The sequence below is a fragment of the Haemorhous mexicanus genome, chromosome 6 (assembly GCF_027477595.1).
Source record: "Haemorhous mexicanus isolate bHaeMex1 chromosome 6, bHaeMex1.pri, whole genome shotgun sequence".
NCBI classification, from domain to species: domain Eukaryota; kingdom Metazoa; phylum Chordata; class Aves; order Passeriformes; family Fringillidae; genus Haemorhous; species Haemorhous mexicanus.
Window position 1 is genome coordinate 63,839,414 of NC_082346.1, and position 26,500 is coordinate 63,865,913.

General features: G+C 49.8%; 1 protein-coding gene across 4 annotated transcripts in view; it reads left to right on the forward strand.

Moving 5' to 3' along the window:
* The first annotated feature begins 1,006 nt into the window (after positions 1-1,006).
* The window catches only part of FERMT2 (FERM domain containing kindlin 2), a 51,758-nt gene continuing 26,264 nt past the window's right edge, over positions 1,007-26,500 (forward strand). For 2 of the 4 annotated variants that reach the window (XM_059850636.1, XM_059850638.1), the window contains exons 1-3: positions 1,010-1,077; positions 1,986-2,154; positions 20,560-20,793. In XM_059850636.1, the coding sequence (XP_059706619.1) occupies positions 1,015-1,077; positions 1,986-2,154; positions 20,560-20,793 (466 nt within the window). In that variant the 5' untranslated portion in view covers positions 1,010-1,014. Of the gene's footprint in view, positions 1,078-1,985; positions 2,155-20,559; positions 20,794-26,500 lie in introns of all 4 variants that reach the window. The other 2 variants (XM_059850635.1, XM_059850639.1) reach the window with 2 other exon arrangements.

Consider the following 26,500-nt stretch of genomic DNA (forward strand, 5'->3'; position numbering starts at 1 on the left):
CCGGCAGCCTTTCCTCAGCGTGCAGCCAGCTGTACTAAAAGGTTACCAGCTCCGCGGGGCCGTATCCAATTGCATCAGCTGGGAACCTCGTCCAACACGCCGGGCCGAGAGTAACCCTTTCTATTTATTGCCCTATTGTTTGAGGCTGGAGGAACACGGAGATACCATCTGGGAAAGCTTTGTTGTTACAGACCGGCTCTCGCCTGCGCTCCAGAGTCACCCTCCAAATCACGCTCCGGCTTCCACGTCTGGGGGATGGAATGGGGGCTCCTCTGAGCACGGATTGAGGCCCCAGGAGGGTTGGAGGGGGGAGGTCACCTGCTGCAGAGTCACCCAATTTCACTCTGGCAGCATCAGCCACGTTAGCAAAACCCCTGGATAAAACCTGGCTAAGTCTGCCCAGAGTGACCTTAGGAAAGGTTTTATTAGTATTAAAGGTATTAAAGGTATATTAGGTATTAAAGCAGAGGAACAGCCTTTATAAATATCTCCATTATATTATAAATATATTATAATGGCAAAGCAAAAATTAGAAAAATTTTGCTATCCTGTTAAGAGGTTTTGTTGTCTGTGTGGTGCCAGAGCAACCTGGTCTAGTGGAAGTTGTCTCTGCCCATGGCAGCGGGCTGGAACCAGACGGTCTCATGGTCCCTTCCAACCCAAACCATGCCATGATTCCATGGTCCTGAAGCTCCCACAGCCATTCACCGGGAATGTGGGAATGGTGTTCCTGGCTGGCAGAGCCATCCCTGAGGCTGCCAGGGCGGGCACAGCTTTGCTGGGATGTGACTTCCCATCACCTGGCATGGAGCAGGATACATCCAGAGCGCTGGACCTCAAACCACAGCCCCTTCCGCGGGTTGGATTTTCAGGAAGCGCGGTTGCTTGGCGGGATGTGTGTATCACTGGGTGGAGGAGCTACAGGAAGCGGATAATATTTTTTTTTCCTCCATTTGTGCCGGTTCAGACCCTTTTATTTAAAGACAGTTCCCATTTCCCATATTCACACAGATTATGAGGATGGAGGGAACCAACCCATCTCCCAGCCTCAACGGGGGCACAGGCTACTATGCCAAGGTAGGGTTTTGCTGAACGGGAAGGGTTTTTCCTATGAATTTGGGGGCAGTGCTAAAAAATGCCCCAAAGGGTGCGGAGTGGGCACGGCTGCCATGGAACCCACGCGTGGTTGGGATGCCAAGGTTCCGCCAGCCCTAATGGATGCTATCCGGGCTGGCTCCCGAATTTCCCCCTGTGGATGCCCTGGGACCAACGGCCATGAGCCGAGGCAGGCAGGGCTGAGCAAAGCCGGGCACAGCCAGGCTGGGATGGGATAAACTGGGATGAGCTGAGCCGGGACGAAGTGGGCCGGGCTGGGCAGAGCCAAGGCAGGAAAAGCCGAGCTGGGACAAACTGGGCCGAGCCGGGGTGGGCAGAGCTGAGCCGGGATAAACCGAGCTGGGATAAACTGGGACGAGCCGGGATGGGCAGAGCCCAGCCGGAATGAGCCGAACCGGGATGAGCCAGGCAGAGTTGAGCCGGGCCGAGCCGGGACGGGCACAGCCGAGCCGGGCTGGGCCGGGCCGAACCGGGACGATTCCAAGCCGGGCCGGACCGATCCCGGCCGGGCCGGCCCCCGGCGATTCCCGGATGTTGGAGCGGCCCCCACTTACTCCGTCCTTCGCTTCCATAAAAGGCCAAGGGGCCCGGCAGCCACAGGCGCGTTTTTCCTTTAATTATTATCCCCCTCCTCCTCCTCCCTCCCTCTCTTCCCTCCCTCCGCCTCCCGCTCTGCCCGCCCGCGCTGCTCCTCCCGCGGCGGCCCCTCAGGAGCGGCGGCGGTGGCGGCGGGGCAGCGCTGCGGCCCCGATCCCGCCCCACCGCGCCCCCAGCCCTGCCCCGGGGCGCGGAGCGGGCACAGCCGGGCCCATCCCGCTGCCGCTGCTGATCCCGCTCCCGCTCCGTGCCGGGCGCGGCCGGCGGCGCAGGAGGCCGGGGCCATGGCGCTGGACGGGATCCGCATGCCGGACGGCTGCTACGCCGACGGGACGTGGGAGCTGAGCGTCCATGTCACCGACCTGGGCCGCGACGTCACCCTGCGGGTCACCGGCGAGATCCACATCGGCGGCGTCATGCTGCGCCTCGTCGAGAAGCTCGGTGAGTGCCCCGGGACCCCTCGACCGGCCCGGCATCCTCCCAGTGCTCAGCACCGTGCTCCAGTGCTGTGCTTTAACTCCCAGCGCCCTGCCCAGTGCAGTGCCCAGCTCCCAGCACTCAGCTCCAGTGTTGTGCTCCAGCTCCCAGCACTCAGCTCCAGGACTGTGCTCCAGCTCCCAGCACCCTGCCCAATGCAGTGCCAGAGTACCCCGGTTTAGCCCCCAGACTCAGCTCCAGGACTGTGTTCCAGCTCCCAGCCCCCTGCCCAGGGCAGTGCCAGAATGCCCCAGTTTAGCCCCCAGTACTCTGCTCCAGTGCCTGCTTCGGCTCGCAGCACCCTGACCCAGTACCCTGACCCAGTACCCTGCTTTAGCTCCCAGCACCCCTGCTCCAGTACAGTGCTCCAGCACCCTGCTCCAGGATTGTACTTTTGTCCCCCAGCTCCCAGTACTGGGTGGGCTTTAGCTCCCAGCATCCTGCTCCAGTGCGGTGCCTGAGCACCCAGTGCTGTGCTCCAGCACCCTGCTCCAGTATTGCGATTTATCTCCCAGCACCCTATCCCAGGACTGTGCTCCACAGAGGCTCCCAGCACCCTGCTCCAGATCCCAGCATCCTGCCCCAGTGCTGTTTTAGCTCCAGCACCCTCTCCCAGTTCTCTGCCTTAGCTCCGAGTCCCCCAGGTCCTCACACCCTTCTCTAGCACCCCATACCTTTCCAGGCTCGCCCTCTCACCTCCTACACCAGCCAGACTTCACCACCCCGGGGGCTCAGCCCCATCCACCGGCTGTTGCACTCCGGGGCTTTTACACAGAGTTAGGAAGCAGCTCCGTTTTCGGATTGGGGCTGGGGGTTTGTTTGGGGGCGCTCCACAGTTTACACCAAAACTCCATCCTGAAGTTCCGTGCGAGCAAAGCGCTCCCGAAGAGCCCGTGGGGCGATCAGTGGGGTGGTGTGGGCCAGGGGACCTCGGGGACACGGCGGTGTGCGGTGGCTTTGGGAGCACACCTGGACAAAGAGCCCGTTTGTCCGGGACGCGTGGGAACGCCGGGACGCGGCCGGGGCTCGGCTCGGTCCCCGCCGAAAGCGGGGAGCCCGGCCCCGCCGAACCTCCTCCTCCCCGCCTTGTCTTTTTATCGGCTCTTTACGGCTCGGCTGTGTTTACTCAGCGGTGCAGCCCGGGCTGATGGCTGTAATTGCTCAAATAAAATATTAATTGCGAGGTCCCGCGCGTGCCTGCGGCTGTGGGAGTAGCGGAGCTGTCAGCTGCAGGTCCCGCTCCAGTGCGGAGCCCGCGTGTGGCTTTAAAAAGCCCTTCTCTTCCCCCGTGCTTAGGTTTTGATTTATTAATTATCTCGGAGGCGCAGGAAGGAAGAGATGGATATAAATACGCTGGGTTTCCGAAGGAAGCGAGCGCTCGCATCAAAGGGTCTCGTGCTGGAGGTAGCCTGAACTCCCCGAAAACTTGATTTTATTCTGCTTTTATTTTTTGTTTGGGTTTTTTTTACGTTAACGCTGGAGGTGCAGAAAGTTTTGCTGAAGTTGGCTGGGGAAAAAGCAATCCGGCTTTCTAGAGGTGATAAAACATCCCCCCGTGAGTGAAGGAGCGATGCTCCCTCGGTGCTGCGTGCAGGGAGATGCCGGAGCAGCTCCAGGAGCAGCTCCAGGGCCGGAGCGTGTGTGGAAATGTGGAAAGCCAGGCATGTGCGCGGGGCCGGAGCCCGGCAGGACCTAAATTAGCTCCTGACGTAATCCATCCCCCCCGAAATGTTTGCCCGGATCCTCTCCACTTGTTAAATTAGGGATTGTATGAGAGGGAAGGAATGCGGCGGCCGCAGCGGCGTGGGGAGAGAAGAGGGGCTGGAGCTCCCCGGGGGGCTCAGCCCCAGAGCCTCCCTTCCCAGCGTGGACACATCCATGGATTTCTCCAGCTGCTGCCTTCCCTTTCCCCTTGGCTTTCGTTGCCCAGCCAAGCTATACGTATTTAGTTCCTTCTAATCTTCCTGCGTGTCAGCTCTTCCAGCCCTCTCATTATTTTTATGGCTCTTCTTTGAGCTGCTGCCAGTTGAGCGGGGTCGGGTGGGACGGGGCTCGTTCCTCATCCTCCCCTGCTCCTCAATGCCTCCCTTCATCCAGCCTCTGCATCAATTCATTTTGCAATTTTTCCACATCAAAACCCTTTCCCTGCATTTTTAACCTTTTCCTGCCTGTCGTTCCTCTGTTTAATTCCTTACTTCAACAAATTTCAGCGTTCAAAAGAATTATTCTTCTCCTGCCAAGCAGATTTTCTGCTGTGAGTTTTAAGGAAAATTTCCTAAAAATAAAGTTTCCTTGCAGTTCTCTGCTTCCCTGTGGAATGCCCCACGGGCTCTGGGGGGGAGGAAGGAAGGTGGGTCAGTGCCTTAGGCTGGGGTTTGCCTGCTCCGTCCTTTGGGGCAAATCCTGCAGGCTTTGGAGAAGAGATTTCTGTGGCCTGCCTGGAGTTCCACTGAAGTTTAGGACATCAGTGAGGATCTGCAGCAGATCAGCCACACTGTGGTTGTAGGGTGCTGGTAGGAAAAATGCCTTCCCTCCCCCCAGCAGCAAAGAGAGCTTGGAAAAGGCAAAAAATCAGCACTTATTGATGCTTGTAAGAGGAAGAGTGCAGTAAATATCCTGTTGGGATGAAGCAGGAGCCCAGCAAAGGTTTTCCTCCTTAAATTCAGGGCTGCAGATATCCATAAATCCCATGGACTCAGTTCCTGCCTGCACAGAGCTGCAGTTGGACTCTTTGGGACCAGGCAATTAAAATCTGTGGCTGATGCAGGCAAGGATTGGAGGAAGCCCAAGCAGCAGATAGGGATTCTGGTAACTCAAGTGAATTGCAATGACCTGTTGGCTCCCCTGTTATCCATCACCCGCTGGATTAAGCCACTCCATTAATTGAGCCGTGCCAAGTTCTTGGCAAAGTCATCCCTGAAAAATAAGCAAAAAAACTGCTGAGGTTTTAAGAGCAGCAGCATTTAGTTGCTCTGTGAGGGCTGGGGTCTGTACTGGAAACTCCTGGTGCTCTCTCTGGGTTTTTTAGGAATTTTGCCACTATTGACTTACAAACATACAAAAAAATAAAGCGAGGTTTAAAATCACTGGGAGCAGAGGAAGGAAGGAAGTGAACACAGGTTATTGTTGTTGTCAACTTGAGGCTGTTTTAAACACATGGAATTAAAAAAATCCTGCTTTTTTTGAAACATGCTTGGGAGGAGCTCTGTGGAGTTTATGGAATTCTGTGGGATATATGGGGGATGCTCTGTCTGGTCATGAGAATAAAGGAATAGCTGACAGAAACAGGGCAGGGGGGACAAATGGTGTCTGGCAGAGGCACAGCCTAAGACAGATGACCTAAATGTGCACTGAGCAGATTCAGAAAGTCCCTGGATAGAAGTTTTGTGATGGAAATGTGGATTTCTCTCTGGGATTTTTTACAGGCAGGATATGGGTGGCAGGCAACTCCAGCTCCCAGGCTTTGCTGGGAGCACTGAGCACCTTTTTGGGCTTTTACCTGAGGAAAATAGATAAGTGGGTGAAAAAAAAATAAAAACCCAGCAAGATTTGGAAATATAGATGTCCTTCTGGACCAAAAGGGGTTAAGGATGAGTAACGTGCTAGAATCCCTATTTTAGTGACCTGGGATGGGCAGGAGAGCTGACATGGATAAATGTCAGAGCAAACCCTCTGCCCTCAGCCAGGCTGATAATGGCAGGCAGTGATGACATCCCCTGAAGCCTTGGGGTTTGTTTTTGTGAATTGAAGCTGGGGTAAGGGTGTGTGCAACTGATTTAACCTCCTTTGTTCCCTTTGGCAGCTCCTCCACTATCTCCTTTGTGTCACCTGGGGGAGGGTGGGATGTCACCTGAGGACTGGCACGGGAGTTGTCCCATGCAGTTTTGGTTGTAGCACTTCAAGCTCTTTTTTAAAGTGGTTTCAGCCTGCAATTGTGTCTGGGATTTACCCTAGGGGCTCTCTTCACCATTAAATAGACTTTGCTGTGTTATCTTCCAAGGATTTCAGCTCCACTCCTTGCAAGATCAATTCTAAATATTAGTGTTATTCTGCCTGTGAAGTCTCCTCTCCTTAATGGACCCCTGAAAGGTTTATGAATAAAACACCAGCAAAGTGCAGCGTCATTGATTTGCCCAGGTTTGTGTTTGAGGTTTTGCAGTGCTTATAAACACTCCAGGCCCTCGTGAGACTGGCTGGGGAATTTTTTTGCCTTGCAACTGGAATGAGCTCTTAGAAACAGCTTAAGGCAATGGGAGAGAAATGCCGAGTCCTTGTCCCAGCCCATTCCTGTTGTGAGCACGAGGCAGGAGGAGTCTGCAGGGCTTGTCTTGTAGGTGGCTTGTTCGTTGTGCTTTGGACCTTGCTGGAATGCTGCATCCAGATCTGGGAACCTCATAGGAAGGACATGGAGCTGCTGGAGCAGATCCAGAGAGAGCTGCTCCAAGGGCTGGAGCCAGGCTGGGAGAGCTGGGGGTGCTCACCTGGAGAGGAGAAGGCTCCAGGGAGAGCTCAGAGCCTCTTCCAGGGCCTGAAGGGGCTCCAGGAGAGCTGGAGAGGGACTGGGGACAAGGGATGGAGGGACAGGACACAGGGAATGGCTCCCAGTGCCAGAGGGCAGGGATGGATGGGACATTGGGAAGGAATTTTTCTGGTTGCCCATAGCAGCTGTGGCTGCCCCTGGAAGTGCCCAAGGCCAGGCTGGATGAGGCTTGGAGCAGCCTGGGATGGTGGAAGCTGTCCCTGCTCATGGCAGGGGTGGAACTGGATGGATTTTAAGTTCCATTCCAACCCAGACTTTCTGAGACTCTCTGACTGTAGCCACACTTCCCAGAATTAGGTGTCTGAGCATCCCTGCTCAGTGCCAGGTGTGAGCTTGGGGTGTTCCCAATCTGTGCCCACGATGTCACCTGGGCACCTTCACCTGGGACATCCACAGCTGCTCATCTGTCCCTCAGTTGCCACCTGAGATGATTTTCCCTTCAAAATCAGTGCTGGTCACTGCTCAGCATTGCTTTCCAAGTGCATGACAGCCATGAGAGGACTCCAGGTGCCATTCAATCCTCGGGGAGCTGTTTGTGTCCCCTGTGGGGCTGGGTGCTGAGACCTTGTCCCAAATAATGTCACAAATGGGGGTGGTGTTTGGGGCAGGCACTGACCCTGCTCCAGATTTCCCTGGAAGATTTCTTCCCAAGCTTTTAAAACCTGCCCAGCTGGCAGTGGGATGGTGGGCACAGAGCAGATCTGGCACCTGCTGAGCACCAAAATCCTCCTGCTCCTGATCCTGGTGGGATTTTGGGCTGTTCTGGGTTGGAATTGGTACCCCACTGGATGCTTCCACTTCAGCAGCATCCTCCAGGAGACCAGCAGAGCTGCTCCCATTCCAATTTCCATACTGCCACTTGATGAATTAATTGTGGATTCACGTGTGGCCTGTGCTGATCCTCACCCTCCAAACAGCATGGTTTTGGTGACATTAAGTGACAACATGCCAGTGCTGTGAACACACACCCCCCCAGCCATGCACATTGATCTGTGAGGGGCTGGCTCATTCCTTTACATCCAGGAAGCTCCAGCGTGGGCTCAGATTGATGGTGGCTCAAATAAAGTGCTCTTTGTGAGCCCGAGTGGAATATTCAGCTGAGCTGCCAATGACCAGAGGAATTCAGGGTGGGGGGAGGTAAGAGCCACGTAGAGGCAGCTCTGAGCTGCAGTCACAGCAATTAATATCTGTACTCAGAGTAATGATGACTCTTTAGGGGCAAAAACAATTAGGGTTTTATTTTTATTTATTTCTTTCTTTAATTCTGTCACTGTGAGCCATCTGATTGGGCTGGAAAGAGCTCTCAGGTCCCAGTGGAAGGAGCGTGGGGTGGGAGGTGGTGTTGGTGCTCCTACAGATCCCAGAGCCTGGGTTTGTCACACCACAGACAGGAAATTGTTGGGGTTGCTGCTCCCACCCAGCCCAAATCAGCAGTTTCCTCTTCCAGCTCCCTCGGGTTTCGATTTGACACAAGGCACGTGGGGAAGCTGGTGTGGGGAGCTGAAAATTTATAGAAATCATCTCATTCACACACTTCCCCTTTTTTTTAATCTTTTTTTTTCCTCCCTTTCCCTTTTTCTTCCATCTTCCTTTCCATCAGGGCTTGTGTTTCACCCAGGCATCTGCTGAGTCTGTCTAAACCATACAAAAACTCAAAGAAATTGTACTCAAAATAGAATCCCTGGAAATGCTCAAGGCTATCTTGGACTTGGAGCACCCTGGTCCACTGGGAGGTATCTCTTGGGGTGGAATTAAATGGTTTTTAAGGTCCCTTCCAACCCCAGCCACTCTGATTCCATGGTTCAGCAAAGCAGGCACCTGGATTTTAACCCTTGGTCTTTGATGTGATTAAAAAAAAAAAAAGAATTGTGGATAACTGCCTGAAATTGTGGATGTGGGGAATGTTTACTGAGTTGGGAAAGATGAGGGATTATTTGCTCTGCAAACTTCAGTTGTTTCAACATCACCAGGGACACCAACACTGCCAGCTCCTGGTTTGGGTGGTGGAGGAGTTTTTTTAGTGGTGGTTTTTCTGACAGATGAGGGGAAGGAAGGAGATTTACAGCCCTTGTGGAGCTCACTGACTTCAGCCCAGCATCCAGCCCTGGGTGTGCTTGGGGGAAAAAGTCTCGTGGTGTGAAAACATCTTGGGGAAGCTGAATTTCTTCATTCTCATTCTGAAATGTGGATTTACTGATTGCTTAGAAAGGGGCAGAGAAACAAGACTGAGCAAAACTCTGCTGGCAGGATTCAGTTCTGAATGTTCCAGTGGCTTTCAGGGGTTTGTGGTGTGTAATTTGGAAAAGTGCTGAGACCCCCAAATTCCTGTTGGATGGAATTTTAGCAGAGTTGCTGTAATTTTGTTTTCTTGCCCAGGTTTGCTTTTGACACATTGGTCTCATCCAGGCTGAAGCTTCTACCAGGTAGAACTGTTGGGCGTGCTCAGAAGTGCTGAGAAGGTGCTCAGAAAACCAGAGGAAAGCTTTTTTATTTATTTATTTTTTATTTCTGGAGAACTGATCTTGGTTTTTCTTTTACTCACCCATTTTCCAGCGAGGATGCAGCTCCCACTCTGTGGCCTTTCAGATGTTCACCTCAGCTGGGAGCTGGGTGCATGGCATGGCCCTGTGCCAGCACTGATCCCCCTCTCCCAGACCAGCTGGGATCTTGGGACACCTTCACTTTCTGATAAAATCTGGCTGAATTTGGCCAGCAGGTTGAGAACAGCTCTGGTGGGGGATGCACATAAAAAACCAGCCCCACCAACAGCTGCTGAAAATTCACAACCTCAGCTGATTTTTAGCTTGCACAACATCCTGACAGCACCCAAAAAATCCATCTTGCCAAGGATTTTAAATCTCTTCCCAGCCCATTACACCTGCTTGGCTGGTGGTTCTTTTCTTTATTTTCCCCTGCTCCCTGCAGGCACATGCATTTGGGAAGGGTTAATTGCTGAAACTCCAATTCAGTTAGAAAGTCAAATATTCTGAAATTGCTTGGAAGAAGCTCTGTCCCTGTCTTGCTCAGCTTCCCATCCTGCCTGATGCTCCACAGAGCTGCTCCAGAGCTTCTGCAGCAGGAATTGTCCCCATCCCTTCTTATAGTAACTTCTTCCAGCTAGGTCTAATGAATTTTAGGAGGGTTTTGATACACTCAAGATAGCTCAACTATCTTTGGAGGCATGAAAATTAGCAAGATGGCTTCTGTTGTAGTGTTGGAAACAAAAAGGTTTAATAAAAGGCAAAGTAACAAATAGAAAAACTGAGCTAAGTGCTAAACGTTTTTACTCTTAGTAAAAACACTTTACAAAAGCAATTAGTTTCTTTATTTACTTCTTTTTCTCGTTTATTGCTCAAGCAGAACTTTTTAACTTCTGTCTAATTAGCTCTCTTTAAGTTTGAAGGAAAGTCTCCTGAGGCTTATGAAGTGTCTTTTCACTTAATCAAAAAGAAAACCTTCTGAACTTCTTTCCTTTTAAGAAGACAGAAGATAGTTTGATCACTCCATCAACGAGGAGCACACTCCTGCAATCCCTCATGTTCTGCCCCAGGGCTTTAGTGCCAGGACTGGGGCTTGTGATGGGTGAGGCAGATCCAGGCTCAAGGCTGGGGATGTAAAAAGTCCTTTAAAAGTGTTTTGTGTTCATTAATGAGCTTTGGTGAACAGGCAGAACCAAAAAGAAATCATGGAATCCTGCAATGGTTTGGGTAGGAAGGGACCATCTCATTCCACCCTTGCCATGAGCAGGGACACCTCCCACTGTCCCAGCCTGCTCCAAGCCCTGTCCAGCCTGGCCTGGGACACTGCCAGGGATCCAGGGGCAGCCACAGCTGCTCTGGGCACCCCATGCCAGTGCCCTGTTCTTCCAACCATGATCCCACATGGATCTGTAGGAGAAGGACCAGCACTTACAGTTATGGAGTGGGGTGAGGCTGCCTGAGCTATCCTCAGGGCTCCAAAGGGATCTGAGCTTCAACCAGGGATTAACCATCACTAAAGCACTTGGGGAACTGCCTGGTGGGAGGTTGGGGATTCAGGCTGCCCATCAATCTCCTTTCCCTGCCTGGTGCTTCTTCCCTCCCAGTACACATCCTCTGGCTCCCTTGCTGGGTGTGATGTCTTTTTGGCAGCACCAGCTCCTCTGGCTTGCACATTCCTTGGGGATGAGTCAGGACTGCAGGCTGCTGTCACCCTGGGACACTTGTCCTTTTTGGAGAAGGAAGGGAGCATGATCCCTGGAGAAGTGCCTTTCCTTTCCTTTCCTTTCCTTTCCTTTCCTTTCCTTTCCTTTCCTTTCCTTTCCTTTCCTTTCCTTTCCTTTCCTTTCCTTTCCTTTCCTTTCCTTTCCTTTCCTTTCCTTTCCTTTCCTTTCCTTTCCTTTCCTTTCCTTTCCTTTCCTTTCCTTTCCCTTTCCCCTTTCCCCTTTCCCCTTTCCCCTTTCCCCTTTCCCCTTTCCCCTTTCCCCTTTCCCCTTTCCCCTTTCCCCTTTCCCCTTTCCCCTTTCCCCTTTCCCCTTTCCCCTTTCCCCTTTCCCCTTTCCCCTTTCCCCTTTCCCCTTTCCCCTTTCCCCTTTCCCCTTTCCCCTTTCCCCTTTCCCCTTTCCCCTTTCCCCTTTCCCCTTTCCCCTTTCCCCTTTCCCCTTTCCCCTTTCCCCTTTCCCCTTTCCCCTTTCCCCCTCTATGCTTCCCTTCCCAGTGCTTCCTATTTTGTGCTGAATGAATCATGGAAAGCACATTCTTTAATCAAATTTTCTGCCATTCCAAGATTCTATGGAGGCAGGAGCAGCCAGTGAAAGCCTCCTGCTTGATCAGTGGGGGGGAGCAGTTGGCAAAATCGGGTTGTGAAGATCCTGTTTCAGAAAAAATCCAATTAAAAAAACACTAATCCACCTTTGCTTTCCTTTCTTCTGTGCCATAGAAAAATGAGTAATCCACATTTCTCTGGCTTGCTGGTGCAAGGATTGAAAGGAATTCTGCACAGCACTGGCAAAGACCTTCCTGAGCCCATCAGTGCTGGGGTTGCTGGGGAGCTGAGGTGACCTCTGGAGAGTTTCCCAGTATTCCATCTGGGTTCAGCATCACTGGAAAATTTCTCTCCCTTCTCATGGGTTTAGACAGGATTGGGTATGGCTGTGCAAGCATTTAAATAGAACATAAAGCTACCAGATATCCAAAAAACTAAAAATTACAGGGGAAATTTTGCAGGAAAACATGATGCCACATCCATGGAAATGTTCAAGGCCGGGCTGGATGGGGCTTGGAGCAGCCAGGGATAATGGGAGGTGTCCCTGCCCATGGCAGGGGAGTGGAATGAGATACAATCCAAGTTAATAAACTTTCAAATAAGCTAATTGAGCAATCCTATTAACACTGGAAAGAGCTTCCTTCCTCGAGAACGCACAGTGGCTTTCAGGCTTGTTAGGATTTGCTCTTCTCCCTGCATCCCATGGGCTGAGCATCTTGAGCCTTGCACTGCCAGCCAGGAGCAGCATTTTGGGACAGTTGGGGTTGATGTATCAACTCTGCAGGACTCCAGTTACCACCCCTGCCTCCTCAAGACACAGGCTTTCCATTGCAGAGCTCACTTAGAATCCCAATAAAAGCCAACAAAAGAATCCCACTTCTCTTTCCAGCAGCGCCTTCCCTCCTTAGCAGCAGACACTCCGTAATTTCCCTGAGCAAGGACAGACACATGGAACATCCACATGCAGCACTGCATCCCAATGGGCTCAGTCTCCTCCACTGGGCTTTTTTTTTTTTTAATTCCCCTCCCTCCTTCTTTTTTCCTTGCTCTTGAATCACTCTGTGCCACTGCACGGGGGCTTTGACGTCAGGGCTGTGCCATGAGCTGTGCCCTGGCACACCGGGGTACAAGGGAGGTCTCCTCAACTGGGTCATGCTCATGGAATCACAAAATTGGGAACAAGGCTCCTTTTGTCCGTGTTTTGTGCTTTATTAAGTCAAACTATTTTTTCATGCAAGAAATATTCTTCTAAGACTGGAATTCCAGCACAGGTCCACCCTTTTTTGGGCACCTCCGTGGGTGGGTGTGGATCTTCTCCTGAAGATTTGTTTTCCTGAAAATGAAGCAGGATGCAATTTTTGCAGACAGTGATAGGACGAGGGGGAATGGTTTTGAAGAGAGGAGATTTTTAGTCCCAGCCCATTCCTGTTGCAAACACAAGGCAGGAGGAGGCTGTAGGTGTCTTGTTCCTTTTGCTTTGGACTTTGCTGCATCCAGATTTGAGATCCTTGTAGGAAGGACATGGAGCTGCTGGAGCAAATCCAGAGGAGATGCTCCAAGGGCTGGAGCCAGGCTGGGAGAGCTGGGGGTGCTCATCTGGAGAGGAGAAGGCTCCAGGGAGAGCTCAGATCCCCTGGCAGGGCCTGAAGGGCCTGGGGACAAGGGATGGAGGGACAGGACACAAGGAATGGCTCCCACTGCCAGAGGGCAGGGATGGATGGGATATTGGGAAGGAATTCTTTTCTGTGAGGGGCTGGCAGAGGTTTCCCAGAGTAGCTGGGGCTGCCCCTGGATCCCTGGCAGTGCCCAAGGCCAGGTTGGACAGGGCTTGGAGCACCTGGGACAGTGGAAGGTGTCCCTCCCTGCCTGCCCAGGTGGGACTGGATGAGCTTCAGTGTCCCTTCCCACCCAAACCATTTTGGGATTCCATGACAACACTGGTGAGAGTTGCCCATGGTGGCAGATCCAGGGGAATTTCAGGTGCCTTTCTGTGTTATCCCTGGATAAAATCCCTTCCACAGGTGGTGGCTGCTGTACAGGCTGTTTTCCATTGCATGTGTCAGATACATGTGGGAGATGTGATTAAAACCCCTCTCAAGTCCCATTAGCTCTGGGAGCATCAGCTTGTCCTGGCTGCAGCTTTATTACATCAGTCTGATGATAATTTTATGGGCTGTTTATCTCCCCATTTCAAAGGATAATTTTTCAAGTGTTGTGACCAGAGGCTGGAGGGATTTTTGTTCCATTTTGAACTTTGCTCTGCAGTTAAATCCCTGCTGGGGGATGGAGGGGACTCTACTCCAGTGCACTCCTATTTTCCTAAAATTACAGCTTTTGCCCCAGGACAGTGACTGTGTCACCCAGCAAACACATCAGCAGTTCTGCTGGACTCGTGATAAATGAAAATAGCTCTGTTTGTAACATTTCTTTTTGCTCCATAATTATCCTGGAAGGAGTGGCTTTGGCATGTTAAAAGGAATCTGGGTTTCCAGAGGTCAGTGGGAGCAGTGAGGACATTGGAGGGAGGGAGCAGTGGGTTCAGCTACACAGATACATGAGTGTTACACTTTATATATATAAAATAAGTAACCAATATGAATAAATATTAATAAAAATAAATAAATATATTTTTAAGAAAAATCTTCAGCATCTTTGGGACCTTCAGTAACTCTCGTGGCTATTGGGGTGTCCAGGGCAAGGAGTTGGGCTTGAGGATCCTTTTTTATCCCTGCCAACTCAGGATTCCTTTTCCTTTTCCTTTTCCTTTTCCTTTTCCTTTTCCTTTTCCTTTTTTGTTTTCCTTTCCTTCCCTTTCCCTCTTTTTTCCCCCTTTCCCTCTTTTTTCCCCTATTCCCCTTCTTCCCCCTTTGCTCTTCTTTATCCTTGCCCTTCCCTATCACTGCTCTCCTGCTCCATTCACCAATTTAGATTCTTTTTTTTAGTATTTCTGGATATTTTAGGAATATTTCCCCTCATCCCTGATTTTGTTAGTGCTCTGAGGTTGTGCCTTCCCCTCTCTGGACACACAGAAAAGAAAAACCCACCAGAGCAGCCACACAAGGTTCTGTGCAGTGAATTGTGAGGGTTGGTTGTTTTTTCTCTGTTGGTGATTTTTTCTCTTTTTCTCACTTTCAGCCTTAAATTTCTCTCCTTCCCAAGTTTTTAAATACTTTTACCTTGTTTTCCATGGCTGTGGATTTCAGTGGGTATGGATTACATCCCCAGGGAGCAGGAGAGGGTATCCCCCATCCCTGAGCTCACCCAGGGCATTCCCAGCTGTTTGTTGCTGGAAACCTTTTTTCCTTTCAAGGACTTTTTCTCCTCCTCCAGCTTCCCAGGAGGGGTGTGGATGCAGCCAACACCCAGCCCAGGGCTTGGAGAGCCCCTTGGAGCTGTGGGGCTGGATTAAGGTGTTATCAGCAGGAATTTGTGTTTAAAAGTGCTTTAAAAAGTGCCTGCACTCAATGCTTTTTGTCCACATCTGTATTTTTTCAATTCAGTATGAAGAGCATATTAATTTTAAAATCCAGAAATCACCAATAAAACCCAGAAAGTGGCCACTTTTGTTTTAATTTTTTTTATAAAAAACCCTCGAGGAGTTTCAGCCCATCTGCAGCAAAGTCAGTGAAAAGGTGGAAAATTTGGGGTTGGTTTTGTGTAGATACAAATACAAAAATGACTTTTTTATCAAATACAAAAATGACTTTTTGGCTTGTGAGTTGCTTTCAGTCCCTGCACTGTATCTTGTAGAGATAGATAGATAGATGTGTGTGGCATTTAATTATGTATATATGTGGATATATTTTGATATGCATTTATTTTGTGTGTTTATCTATAGTTCTATATGCATATAATTCAGTTTTGTCTCTATTCTATATATGCCTGTATAAATATGGGGGAAATGTGTATGTGTATGTTTATATGCATAATATATCATATATATATATATATATATATATGATATATATATGCATGTGTTTAAACATGCATATTTGTTGTTTTTTAAAAATTATTTTTATATAGATAAATTTGAGATAATGGAAAGGCAGTTTTTGCCACCTCAGCTTCCCAAGTGTGCCTGGAGCAGAGCAGGAATAATCCTGATTAAACCCACCCCTGGGAAGGAGCCAGGGAAAGCTGTGGAGCTCCTTCTGCTCCTGTGGAAACCCCCCCAGTGTTCTGGGCTTTGGTTCTCTCTGGCAGCTTTTGCTCCAGAGGGGGATGGTCCTCTTGGATTGCTCCTGTGGGAATGCTGAAGACTTGAATCCATTGCTCTAAAAGCCATCACTTTTAATTAAGGAATGAGCTGCAAACTCTGCTGCAGCTGCTTCTGCTTTCTCTCTGAAGGTGGAGAGAATTCCAGGGAAAACAGCATCAGCTGCAAATCCTCTGTTTCCAAAATTCCACCAAAAATCCATGATCCAACCCGGGCAGGCTTGCAGAATTCCTCCTCAAGCTTATACAGGAAATTTTAAATTATTTATTATTAACCCCCAACGTAAAGGTGATGGAGACATTTGCAGGGTCTTGGCTGCCCTGTGGATTTAATCCTGGAAGTGGGTGGGAAAGAGAATGGTGATTCCCAGAGGTGGGAGCCACCCCTGCCTTCCAGATACCCATCCAGTGGGATTGAACCATGCACTGGGAAGGGGGAAAAAAGAGATTTCTTCAGTCATATCAGGGCTCTGTTGTCCTGAGCAGTGCATGGAAGGAGAGCCCACTGCAACAGGGGATATCCCAAAATAACAAGGAAAATACAGTGTTTACACAGTGCTGGAGACTTGTATCCTACTGCCTGTGAGTCCTAAGCTGGCCTGGAGGAGCTGCCAAGAGACAGCAGAGCTTCTGCAGGAAGGAGCTTCAGCAGCTGCTGCAGCAGGAAAGGGACTGCAAAAACCATGGGCTGGCAGAGGGAGAGGGTTTGGGAGCAGCCAGGTCCTGGGATTAATGGGATTGTTGGATTATGCCTTTTTCTGACCCAGAGATGGGGCAGCTGAGAGGTGTTTTAAAACTTTTATTCCATTTTCAGTCTCATGAGGAGGGTGAGACAATAGAGATGTTATAATTCACACCATCACAATCAGAGCTAATTATTTCCTAATTGCCATACACTGTAAGTGTTTCTTGGCCTATCAGCTTTTGTCACACCATGCTGTAAATGCCTTAAAGCCAATCATCTAAAATTACCCCTCATAAGTCCTACTACAATACAATCTTTCATAATTCTATTTCTACAAAATACCTAATCTTATTTACAAAACCACCCTTAAAAACTTATTTCCAGTTCCATTTCTCTCTCAACAATCTCCATCCTCTTCCATAACATTTCTAAATCAACATTTCTTATCTCAAAGTTTATGTACAAATATATATTATGTGAATCTTCTACCAAACTTTAAGAATTTTCTACAAATCCATTTCCCAAATGGGATAAATGGGCTGCCAGGCTGGGCTGCCTCGATTTTCTTTGCCCTTCACCCAGATTCAGCCTTGCTGCTGGAATTCTGATTGTGTTTGTGGGTCTGTGTGAGACAGCCAGCCCAGAATTAAAGCACACCCTGTGTGCATCTCAATTCAGACTTGTTGCTGCTTGGATTCTAGATTTCAGGGAATTTAGTGGTGGCTGTGGGAATTCAAATCTGCAGTTGTAATTCATGCTGGACAAGCTGGCAGGATGTGACTGCGGCTGGATTGAAAGCTGAGGATGTTTCAGGTTTAAAACACTTCCTAGAGCAGCCCTTCACTCCTTCTCTGGCTGTTCTGTCCTCACAGAGGTCTCTGCAGCCATTTGTGTGATTTAAGATGCCTCTCACATTCCCAGGACTGTCTGAATGGCTTTCCAAGGGGAACAGCCCTGTGGGTTTTGCTGTACAAAACATCCTGAACGTCCCTCGTGCACGTTCCTGCCTCTTGGCACAGTTCTGGGAAGCAAATGAAACACCAAGGGGGGAAAAAAAAAAAAAAAAAATCACAGCTGGGTTTGCCAGCCCTCCCAGGCTCCAGAGGTTTGGGTTCAGGCTGCAGGGAAAGGAGGGGGTTTATTTTGGAGGCCGGGAAGGAAGCGCCCTGCTTCCCTTTCCCGAGGGTGTTGCTGCTGGGGTTGGGCTCCTGGAGCACCCTGAGCCCAGCCCCAGCTCCAGCTGATGCTGACAGCTCCAGCTGCCACATCCCTGCTGCCTTCACCTGGGGCTTCCTTGGCTGGGAGGGTGGCAGTGATTTCCTGTCACCCTCACATGTGTGCAGCTCGTTTAATGGAATCCTGGAAGGGTTTGGCTTGGAAGAGAGTTCAAAGCCCATCCAGTTCCACCACCCCAGGCTGCTCCAAGCCTTGTCCAACCTGGCCTTGGACACTTTCAGGGATCCAGGGGCAGCCACAGCTGCTCTGGGCACCCTGTGCCAGAGCCTGCCCACCCTCCCAGGGAAGAATCCCTTCCCAATCTCCCATCCATCCCTGCCCTCTGGCACTGGGAGCCATTCCCTCGGTCCTGACCCTCCATCCCCTGTCAATAGTCTCTCTCCATCTTTCTTGTGGCTTCCTCAGGCACTGGAAGGGCACAGTCAGATCAACTCACAGCTGCTTTTCTCCAGGCTGAGCAATCCCAGCTCTCCCAGCAGATGAGCTCCATCCCTCTGCTCATCCTGTGACCCTGCTCTGGACTCCCTCCAGCAGCTCTGTGTCCATCACATTCAGCAGCTCAGAGGAGCTGCTGGATCTACAAACATCTCTGAGATCTGCAGCCTGTAGAAAACTTCTACATTCCAGGTCTGGGATCTCTAAGGTGAATTTGCAGTGCTTGGAGACTTGGCTGAGTTCTGATAAATAAATGGCCAACTGATAAATTGATAATGGTTGATAAATATGAATAAGCTGATGAATGATAGGTAGGTGAATATGAAGTGGTCAGTGACTGATGGTAGTAGATGGGAAGAGCCTGAGCTGAAATATTCAGCCTTGCTGTGCAGCTGTAACCCCAACAAATCAGTAACTCATGAATTGGGACTCTGGTGAAGGTTTGTAAACCTTTGGTCAGATTTAACCAGGCTGCTGGCATTCCCTGGCCTGCAGGGATTGCTCCAAGCAGTCCTGGATCCCTTGCAAAGCACCCAAGGCTCTTGTCAGTGTGTAAAACTCAACTCCACAAAGCAGCTGCTAAACATTTGCCAGCCTCTTTTATATATAACTACCCCGTGGGACAGGCACAGACCTTCCCCTTCCTGCTAGAACCAACATCTCACTGTTAATTGAAAGTGTTAATTACTCTCAGGCCCAGAGTGTTGTTTTTGTGCTGTGGCCTGAATGGTTAATCAGCAGTGTGAACCCAAATCCCCTTCTGTTAGGCATAAATGTTACTGATTCCAAATGCCTTTGGTTTTTTCCTCCCCCTGATTTTTGGTGCCAACTCGTTCAGCTTTCAGTAGGGCAGAAGTTGGACTTCATTACCAGAGTCCATTGTAATGATTTCTTGGATTTTTTTCCGGGTAGACAAGGCTTGTGCAAGTTTGCATGCTTTTCTATATTTGGTTTTGTTTAATTTGATTGTACAAAGCTGTTGAAAAGTCCAGCTGAATGTTTCCACTTTCTGCAGAGCTGATTGTGCCATCAAACCAGGAGTTCAAAGGGAAAATCCAGCTCCTGCTGGGTTGTCTCAGTAACCCCGAGCTCCAGATCCTGGTTTGAGACAGGGACAGACAAAAGTTCATTTGTCACCTTGTTCTCATCTCAGCTTAATTCAGATGTGGCTCCTGGGGACAATCTTCACTCTCACAGGATCATGGAGTATCCTGGGCTGGGAGGAACCACGAGGATCATCCAGTCCAACTCCTCTACAGGCCACCAGGAATCCCAGCATGATGTTGGTGCTGGATTGTGTTCCTTCAGTCCCTTTGGCATTGTGTCTGCTGGGACTTTACCTAATCCTGGAAATTCTCCAATCCTCTGGAATTGCTCCTGCCTTTCTGGCTGGTGCCCTGTGGTGCTGAAGGATGGAGACAGGAGCTGTTGGAATAAATGTCAGCTGGTGGTTTTAATTGGGGTTAAACTGGTGTTTCATGGTGGAAATCCAGGATCACAGGGGGATCTGGAGCTGAAAACTGAATTATTCTATTACTAAATATATTCTTATATTGCATATCATTCCATTCTCTTTTCTGTGTGGTGGAAGGACGTGGCTCTGTCATTGGTTGTCAGAGTGGAAAATGCTCTACAGGAATGGCAGGGCCAGATGTTAGTGGAAAATATTCCAGGTGTTAGGGAGAATATTGCACAGGGTTTGTCTTTTGGAGTTATCACCATACTTTGGTTCCCCAAGTGCTTCCCAACCTGAAGGTGAGCACAGAGTGGAAAATGCTCTGTAGGAATGGCAGGGCCAGGTGTTAGTGAAAAATATTCCAGGTGGGAATATTTTGCACAGGGAAAATACTGCACAGGGTTTGTCTTTTGGAGTTATCACCATACTTTGGTTCCCCAAGTGCTTCCCAACCTGAAGGTGACCTTCAAGGACCCCATGGTTCCATCCCAGCTGGAAGGAGATGTGGCTGTTGAATTTTCTTGGTCATTTGGGAGGCAGTTTTCTTTTCAGTAGGGAACTTTCAGGGTTTTCTTTGTAGAAACTGAAAGTCCTGTTGAATTCTCCTTGCAAACCTCCTCCTGGTTCTGTTTTCCATGTGTGCTGAGGTGGTTGGGCTCACCTTTGGGATAGCACAGGTATCCTGGATGGTGGGGAGAAACCCAAGAACTGATAGTTAACCCCAAAAACTGTGCAAAATCCCTGCTGGGAGAAGTGTTGGGTCACTCATGACCCCTGGGCTTCGTGTTCCAGGTGGGATCACTGCCAGGCTGGTGATCCACAGACACGTTTAGTCTCATCTTTATTTTATCCCTTGGATTCCTCCCTGCTTTTATATCCCATCAAAACACTACTGAATACAAGCAGTTCCTTGTATCCAGAAAGAGCTGCTGGAGTTTTTTGGATCCACAGTTCCTTCTCAGGAAAGGGGGAAAAAAAACTTTTAAAACTTCTTTTGTCCTCCGAAGGCTCGTTCTGGTGCCGCTTTTAACTGGGGGAAAAATGGCTTCTTTGTTGCAGATGTCAAGAAGGACTGGTCTGATCACGCTCTGTGGTGGGAAAAGAAGAAAACTTGGCTCCTTAAAACTCACTGGACGTTGGATAAATACGGGATCCAGGCGGATGCCAAGCTCCAGTTCACCCCTCAGCACAAGCTGCTGCGCCTGCAGCTGCCCAACATGAAGTACGTCAAGGTCAAAGTCAACTTCTCTGACAGGGTCTTCAAGGCTGTTTCTGACATCTGCAAAACCTTCAGTAAGTGTTGAAAAACCTCCCCCCACCCTGGGGAGTTTCCTGGTTGGTTTGGCTCCTGCCTTTCCTCTGGTGCTTGTCCTGTAAATTGGATAAATCCTTGGTGTTTCTGGCTTTGAACAACCAGGTGTCACTTGGACATCAAACAGCCCAGGTGTCCTCTCTTTTTCCCTTCCTACTCTTTTGTGTGTAAATACTTCAATAACAGGACCAATTGAGCCAAAAAATGATTAAAAAATTCATTTTTTGTGCTGAATTCTCTTCCATGGAAGAGCTGTCCTCGGGTTTGTCACAGGCAAGGTGGTACCAGCCCTGCTTGATATTCAGACTGGTTCTGATTTTTTTTTTTCCCCCTGCAAATTTATATGCTGGATGAAAAGCAAACCCTGAAATGGGAAATCTGCCAGCCCTGTGGGTTGTCTTCTAGTGGAAAATCATATTAGAGATTAAGTGGTGATGCTCCACTGTAAAACTGTCTGGTGGAGGGAAGGAACCGAGTCTTGCTGTCTCCTCTTCACCCTCATTTCCTGGTGGAGGAGAAGCCCATGAGAAAGGAGGGAACATTCCCTACCAGGTATAATTTTTTACCTATCTTCACAAATTCCTCATCCCAAAACCCAGTATTTCTTCCTGTCCACCAAAAAAAAAAAAAAAACCAGTGAGGAGATGGCAACCCCACCCCAAGGAGCTCCAGGAAGCACTCCATACTGGAATTCTCCCCTCCCACAGGAGCCTGCCACCCATCCTCAGCTGTAGCAAATCTATTCCTGCTCTCAGAAGGCAGCTGAGGTTACTCTTGGCTGACCCAGTGTTTGGGGAGACAGGAAGAGCTCATCCCTACGTGCAGTGTCCAGCACATCCGTGGTTTGGTTGGTATTTTTAGCTGGTTATGGATCTTTGCTGTTGCTTTCCTGTTTTGTTGGGGGTTTTTTTTGAAATGTAAAAATTGGGCAATTTCTCCTTAAAATAGAAAAGGCTTAGCCAGCATTGTTTCTGAGTGGATTTTGCTTCCCCCACCCCCATGTCCCACATTTGGGCATTTGGGATGTCGTGCTAGACAGGGAGGTCCCAGCCTTGACACTGATGAATCTGTCCAGCAGTGACTCATGTCAGGAAATTCTGGTCTGGTTCATCACGGGACAGGAGATCTGTCACTGATGCTGTCAGAACCTTATGTGGGTCTGAAGCAGCCTTTTCTTCCAACTGCAGAGCTTTTGGTGTATTTATGACCAAACCAGCAGAATAATCCTGATATTTAAAGATTTGGGAGGGAGGAAAAGCCTCTGGGATAGCAGAGGTTGGAGCTGTGAGCAGGCAGCAGGGACACATCCATCAAGGGTGGTGCTGACTTCCCTTCTGCAGCCTCTGAAGTACTGAAATGAAGTTCCTGATTTGGGGGGAAGCAGGGCTTTTACTGGAAATTTCACTTTCCTTGGAGTGCCTCTCAGCAGTCTGAGCTGTTTGAGGACAGACACAAACTGCAGTGATTAAGTTGTTTAGCCCTCCCAGTTGTGTTTACTGGGAGCCAGATGTTCAGCAGAGCTACTGGGAAGATGATACATGAGCTTGGCATCAGCTTGAGGGAAGAGGGACTGGGATGTGGGGGTGCAGAAGTGCTGGAGTTGGAGGGGCTGGGATGCTCTTCCCAGAACCACAGAGGTATAAATACAAATGATGTACAAATGCATTTTATATAAGTGTTAGAATGCTCTTAGAGATGTTTGAAATACCACTATTTATAGATGTCACATCTAATGTGTTTGAACATTTATATACTTTATATATATATAATATATATATTATACATTAATATAAAAACCCATATATTTTATTTTATATATTATATATTTTATATATATATATATATATATATATATATATATATATATAACATATTAGGATTCAGATCTTGGCTCTGAGGGTGGCCCAGAGAAGCTGTGCCTGTCCCATCCCTGGAAGTGTCCAAGGCCAGGCTGGACAGACCTTGGACACCCTGGGATAGTGGAAGGTGTCCCTGTCCATGGCAGGGGGTTGGAGTGGGATAATCTTTAAGGTCCCTCCCAATCCAAACTATTCTGTGATTTTGTGATTCTATGATTGTCCTTTTTCCCTCCTCATTTGTGTTTTCCTGCCCTGTTTTTCTTCCATTACCTTTCCCTGCCCTCCTCAACATCCCTGCACAGAACTCTTACATTTCATGTTAATCAAGCTAATTGTCTCTCCAAGGAAAACTGAGCAGATATTTCAAGGTGGAAGGGAAAGTGATCCCAGCATAGTCCTTGTCTCTGGAATCCCTTGATTTCTGAGCTCCAGGGAACTCAGGACAGAGCTGTGCCTGGGAGTTGCTCAGATTTTGGCTGTACCTGTTTGCTGTCATTGCCCCTGCAGCATTTGATTACACACCTGAGGAACTCCAGCACAAAGCACCCCCAGTGAGTAACTGAAGTAATTCCTGATGTTCTCAGGGCTCTGGCTGGTTGCATTTATAAAATCCTCACTGCACAAGCAGGAACACACATGGATGAATTATTTAAGGCTGTCTTTTGCTTCTGTTGCCTTTCAGTTGTTACCAGAGGTGTGACCCTTGCAGAGTGTGGTTGATTTTTAAAAAGAAGTCTCTGTTCTTGTGCAGAGGGAAGTTATTCCACAGGGCAGCTCCCTGGGGCTCCCTGGAGGTGCCTGTGGGAAGATGCTGGAGCCACTCACACATCCCTCACTTTCCTGGAGGTCGTGTGAAGCCGGAAAAATCCCCAGTCTCACTCCCAGTGCTGGATTGCAGCCCCTTGATTCCCACAGCAGCCACTCAGGAGGGTTAAAGGCAGGGATTGACCCCAGCAGGCACGAGGAGAGGAGCAGGCAGTGCATGGGATGGGCAGCCCTCATCCAGAGGGTGGCCTGGAATCCTGCCCAGGAGCAGCTGCTGGCAGGCAGCTCCAGCCTGAAGGGCCAGCTTTGATCTGCAATTAAAGACCAGAGAAAGAGAAAGTAAAACTTCACCTTTTTTTTTTTTTTTTTTTCCTGAGCAGCAGGGATTTGTGCTTCCTGCCTGGCTGGCAGTGGGACAGGAGAGTTGGGATGGGATGTTCCCTGCTCTCATCATCCCACTGGGAGATAATTCCACCCAGAAGACTGCCCATCAAATATCCAACTGCAGATTTGATGGGCTGTGCTGCCTTGTGCAGGCTGCCCTAGAGCAGAGGCTGGATGGAGTCCCAGAATAAAGCAGGGATTTATTCCAAGGATCTCCTCCATGGATCCACCTTGGGCAGCACCAGAGCCCAGCCAGGGCTGCACCCAAGATGACCCAAAATGGCCCCAAAATGCACGGCCGGGCACGGGGTCTCTCCCTGGGATCAGCTCTGCTCCATTTGCACCTTGCAGTTCATTGTCCCAGCCCAGCTTTAGCCCAGGCACTCCCACCCTGCTTGTTTTTCTCTCTCCAGCCCACGGGGTTTGTGCTCCTGGGCTGAGATTTGGCTCATTTGTCCTTGGTGCCCAGCTGGAGCAGGAATTGTTTTGTCTCCCTGCTCTGTGCACAGAGCTCACCATCCCATAATATGGAGCCCAGACCCACATATTAAAGCAGCACAGAATGTGAAAAAGAGAAAAGCCAAACCTGAGGTGTCAGCTGCACTGAGCATTTTATTGGAGTGAGTGGGAATATCCTCATTGAAGGTGGGATGTGGGGAGGCAGGAGATGCTCACCCATCATCCAACGTAACAGCAAATGGAAAAATCCTCTTTTCCTGCAAAGGAATTCTCAGCTGTGGGGGCAGTGAGGCACAGGGTGCCCAGAGCAGCTGTGGCTGCCCCTGGATCCCTGGAAGTGCCCAAGGCCAGGTTGGACAGGTCTTGGAGCAGCCTGGGACAGTGGAAGGTGTCCCTGCCATGGCAGGGAAGTGGATGATCTTTAAGGTCCCTTCCAACCCAAACCAGGCTGGGAGTCTGGGATGGCTTCACTTGATTCCAGCCCAGTGGTTGCCTTACAGCTGCTCATGCCCTTCCAGCTTTCTGCCTGTATTTTTTTCCATGTATCCCAGGAGCTCCAAGGGACTCCAAGCAGGCTCTGCTGCTGCTCTGTGGGCACGTGGGACAGGAAAAGCAAACAGCAAGATGAAACAGTGAGAGCCTTTTCCCAGGGCTTGGCGTTTCCTGCCCCAGCAATGCTCCTTCTCCTGGGGACATGACTTATGTTGGAGCTGCAGGGTGAGGGGAGATGCTGTGACAGCAGAAAACCTCCCATCCTTCTCCTCTTCTCCTGGCTGTGAAGATTTGGGACCTCTGCTGCCCTCCAGCCTGAAAAGAGGAGCAGGGAAAATTCATGGGAGCACAGAGAGAACAACTCAGTGCCAGAGGAGGAGGAAGCTCTGGGAGGAAACACTCCAAGACTCATGACCAATCCCTCCCTACCCACCCTGAGGCTGTGTAAGACAGAGAAATTCCCTCTAGGCTCTTTTAGTTCCCCAGAGTCTGGTGGAGCTCACACCCAGCTCCTGCCTCATAATCCATGTGAATTAGTCACCTGTTTTGGAAAACAGAGTCTGGGGAGCATCCTGTGCCCAGCTGTGGCATTTCCATGCCCACATTCCATCTTGCTCTGCTCCCCAGCTCCTCTTCTTGCACAGGGTGAGGGTGGTGTGATCCTGAGGAGCTTGTGGAGCTGGGGGTGCAGAGAGTCCCATGAGGGTGCAGAGCTGCTTCCCATCATCCCAAAAATAAGGAGGTTCCCGAGACTCAGCGAGTGGTGGGGAGGTGACAGCCAGCCTTCCCTGCCTCAGCCTGCAGCCACCAAATGCAACCTGAGCAGAGGTGGCAGTGACATTTGGGAGTGGCAGGATGCCAGCCCAGCCCAGCCCAGGGAAGGTGACACCATCCCAGTGCCAAATGTGACCTTACCTTTTTTTTTTTTTTCCCTCTCCAAACACTCCCCTCTCCAGGACAGAACGTCCTCTGACTCCTGAAGTATTTGCAATATTTCCACGCCCTCAGCTGCCAAAAAGACTTCTATAAAAAGCCACTGTTTGTTGTTTTTTGGGGGTTTTTTTGTTGTTTTTGGGTTTTTTGCAAAACTGGAACCCTTTGGTGGATGATGTGCAGCGTTCCCAGGGCTCTGTGACAGGCACATGGAGCTCCATCCCCGGCCCAGTTGCTTTCCAGGAGGCAAAGCTGCCTGGAGTTTGTGCAGTCACAGAATATCCTGACTGGAAGGGACCCACAAGGATCACCAAGTCCAATCCAATCAAGTCCATCGTCCTGGCCCTGCACAGGACAGGACTCCCACCATCCCTGGCCACTGCAAACCTCCTAAACTTTCTTTTCTTCCTTCACACCCTGCTGGTAAATAAAGTAGTGTTTTCCCTAAAATCATGGAGTCCTGGTAGATGCACATGAGCACCTCAGGGGGAATTTGAGGAGCAACAGCAGCATTCAGGAGGAATTTCTTCGTGGAAAGTGTGGTCAGGCCTTGGAAGGAGCTGCCCAGGGAGGTCTGGAGTCCCCGTCCCTGGAGGTGTCCAGGGAAGGACTGGACGTGGCACTCAGTGCTCTGGGCTGGATAACAAGGTGGGGATAATTCACAGGTTGGATTTGATGATCCTGGATGTCTTTTCCAACCCCAGTGACTCTGGGATCTGGGGATGCAGGCTGTGGATGCTCAGGAGCATCAGGAGGATGCTCAGGGATGACGTTCACGGGGAGGCGGCGGCGGTGA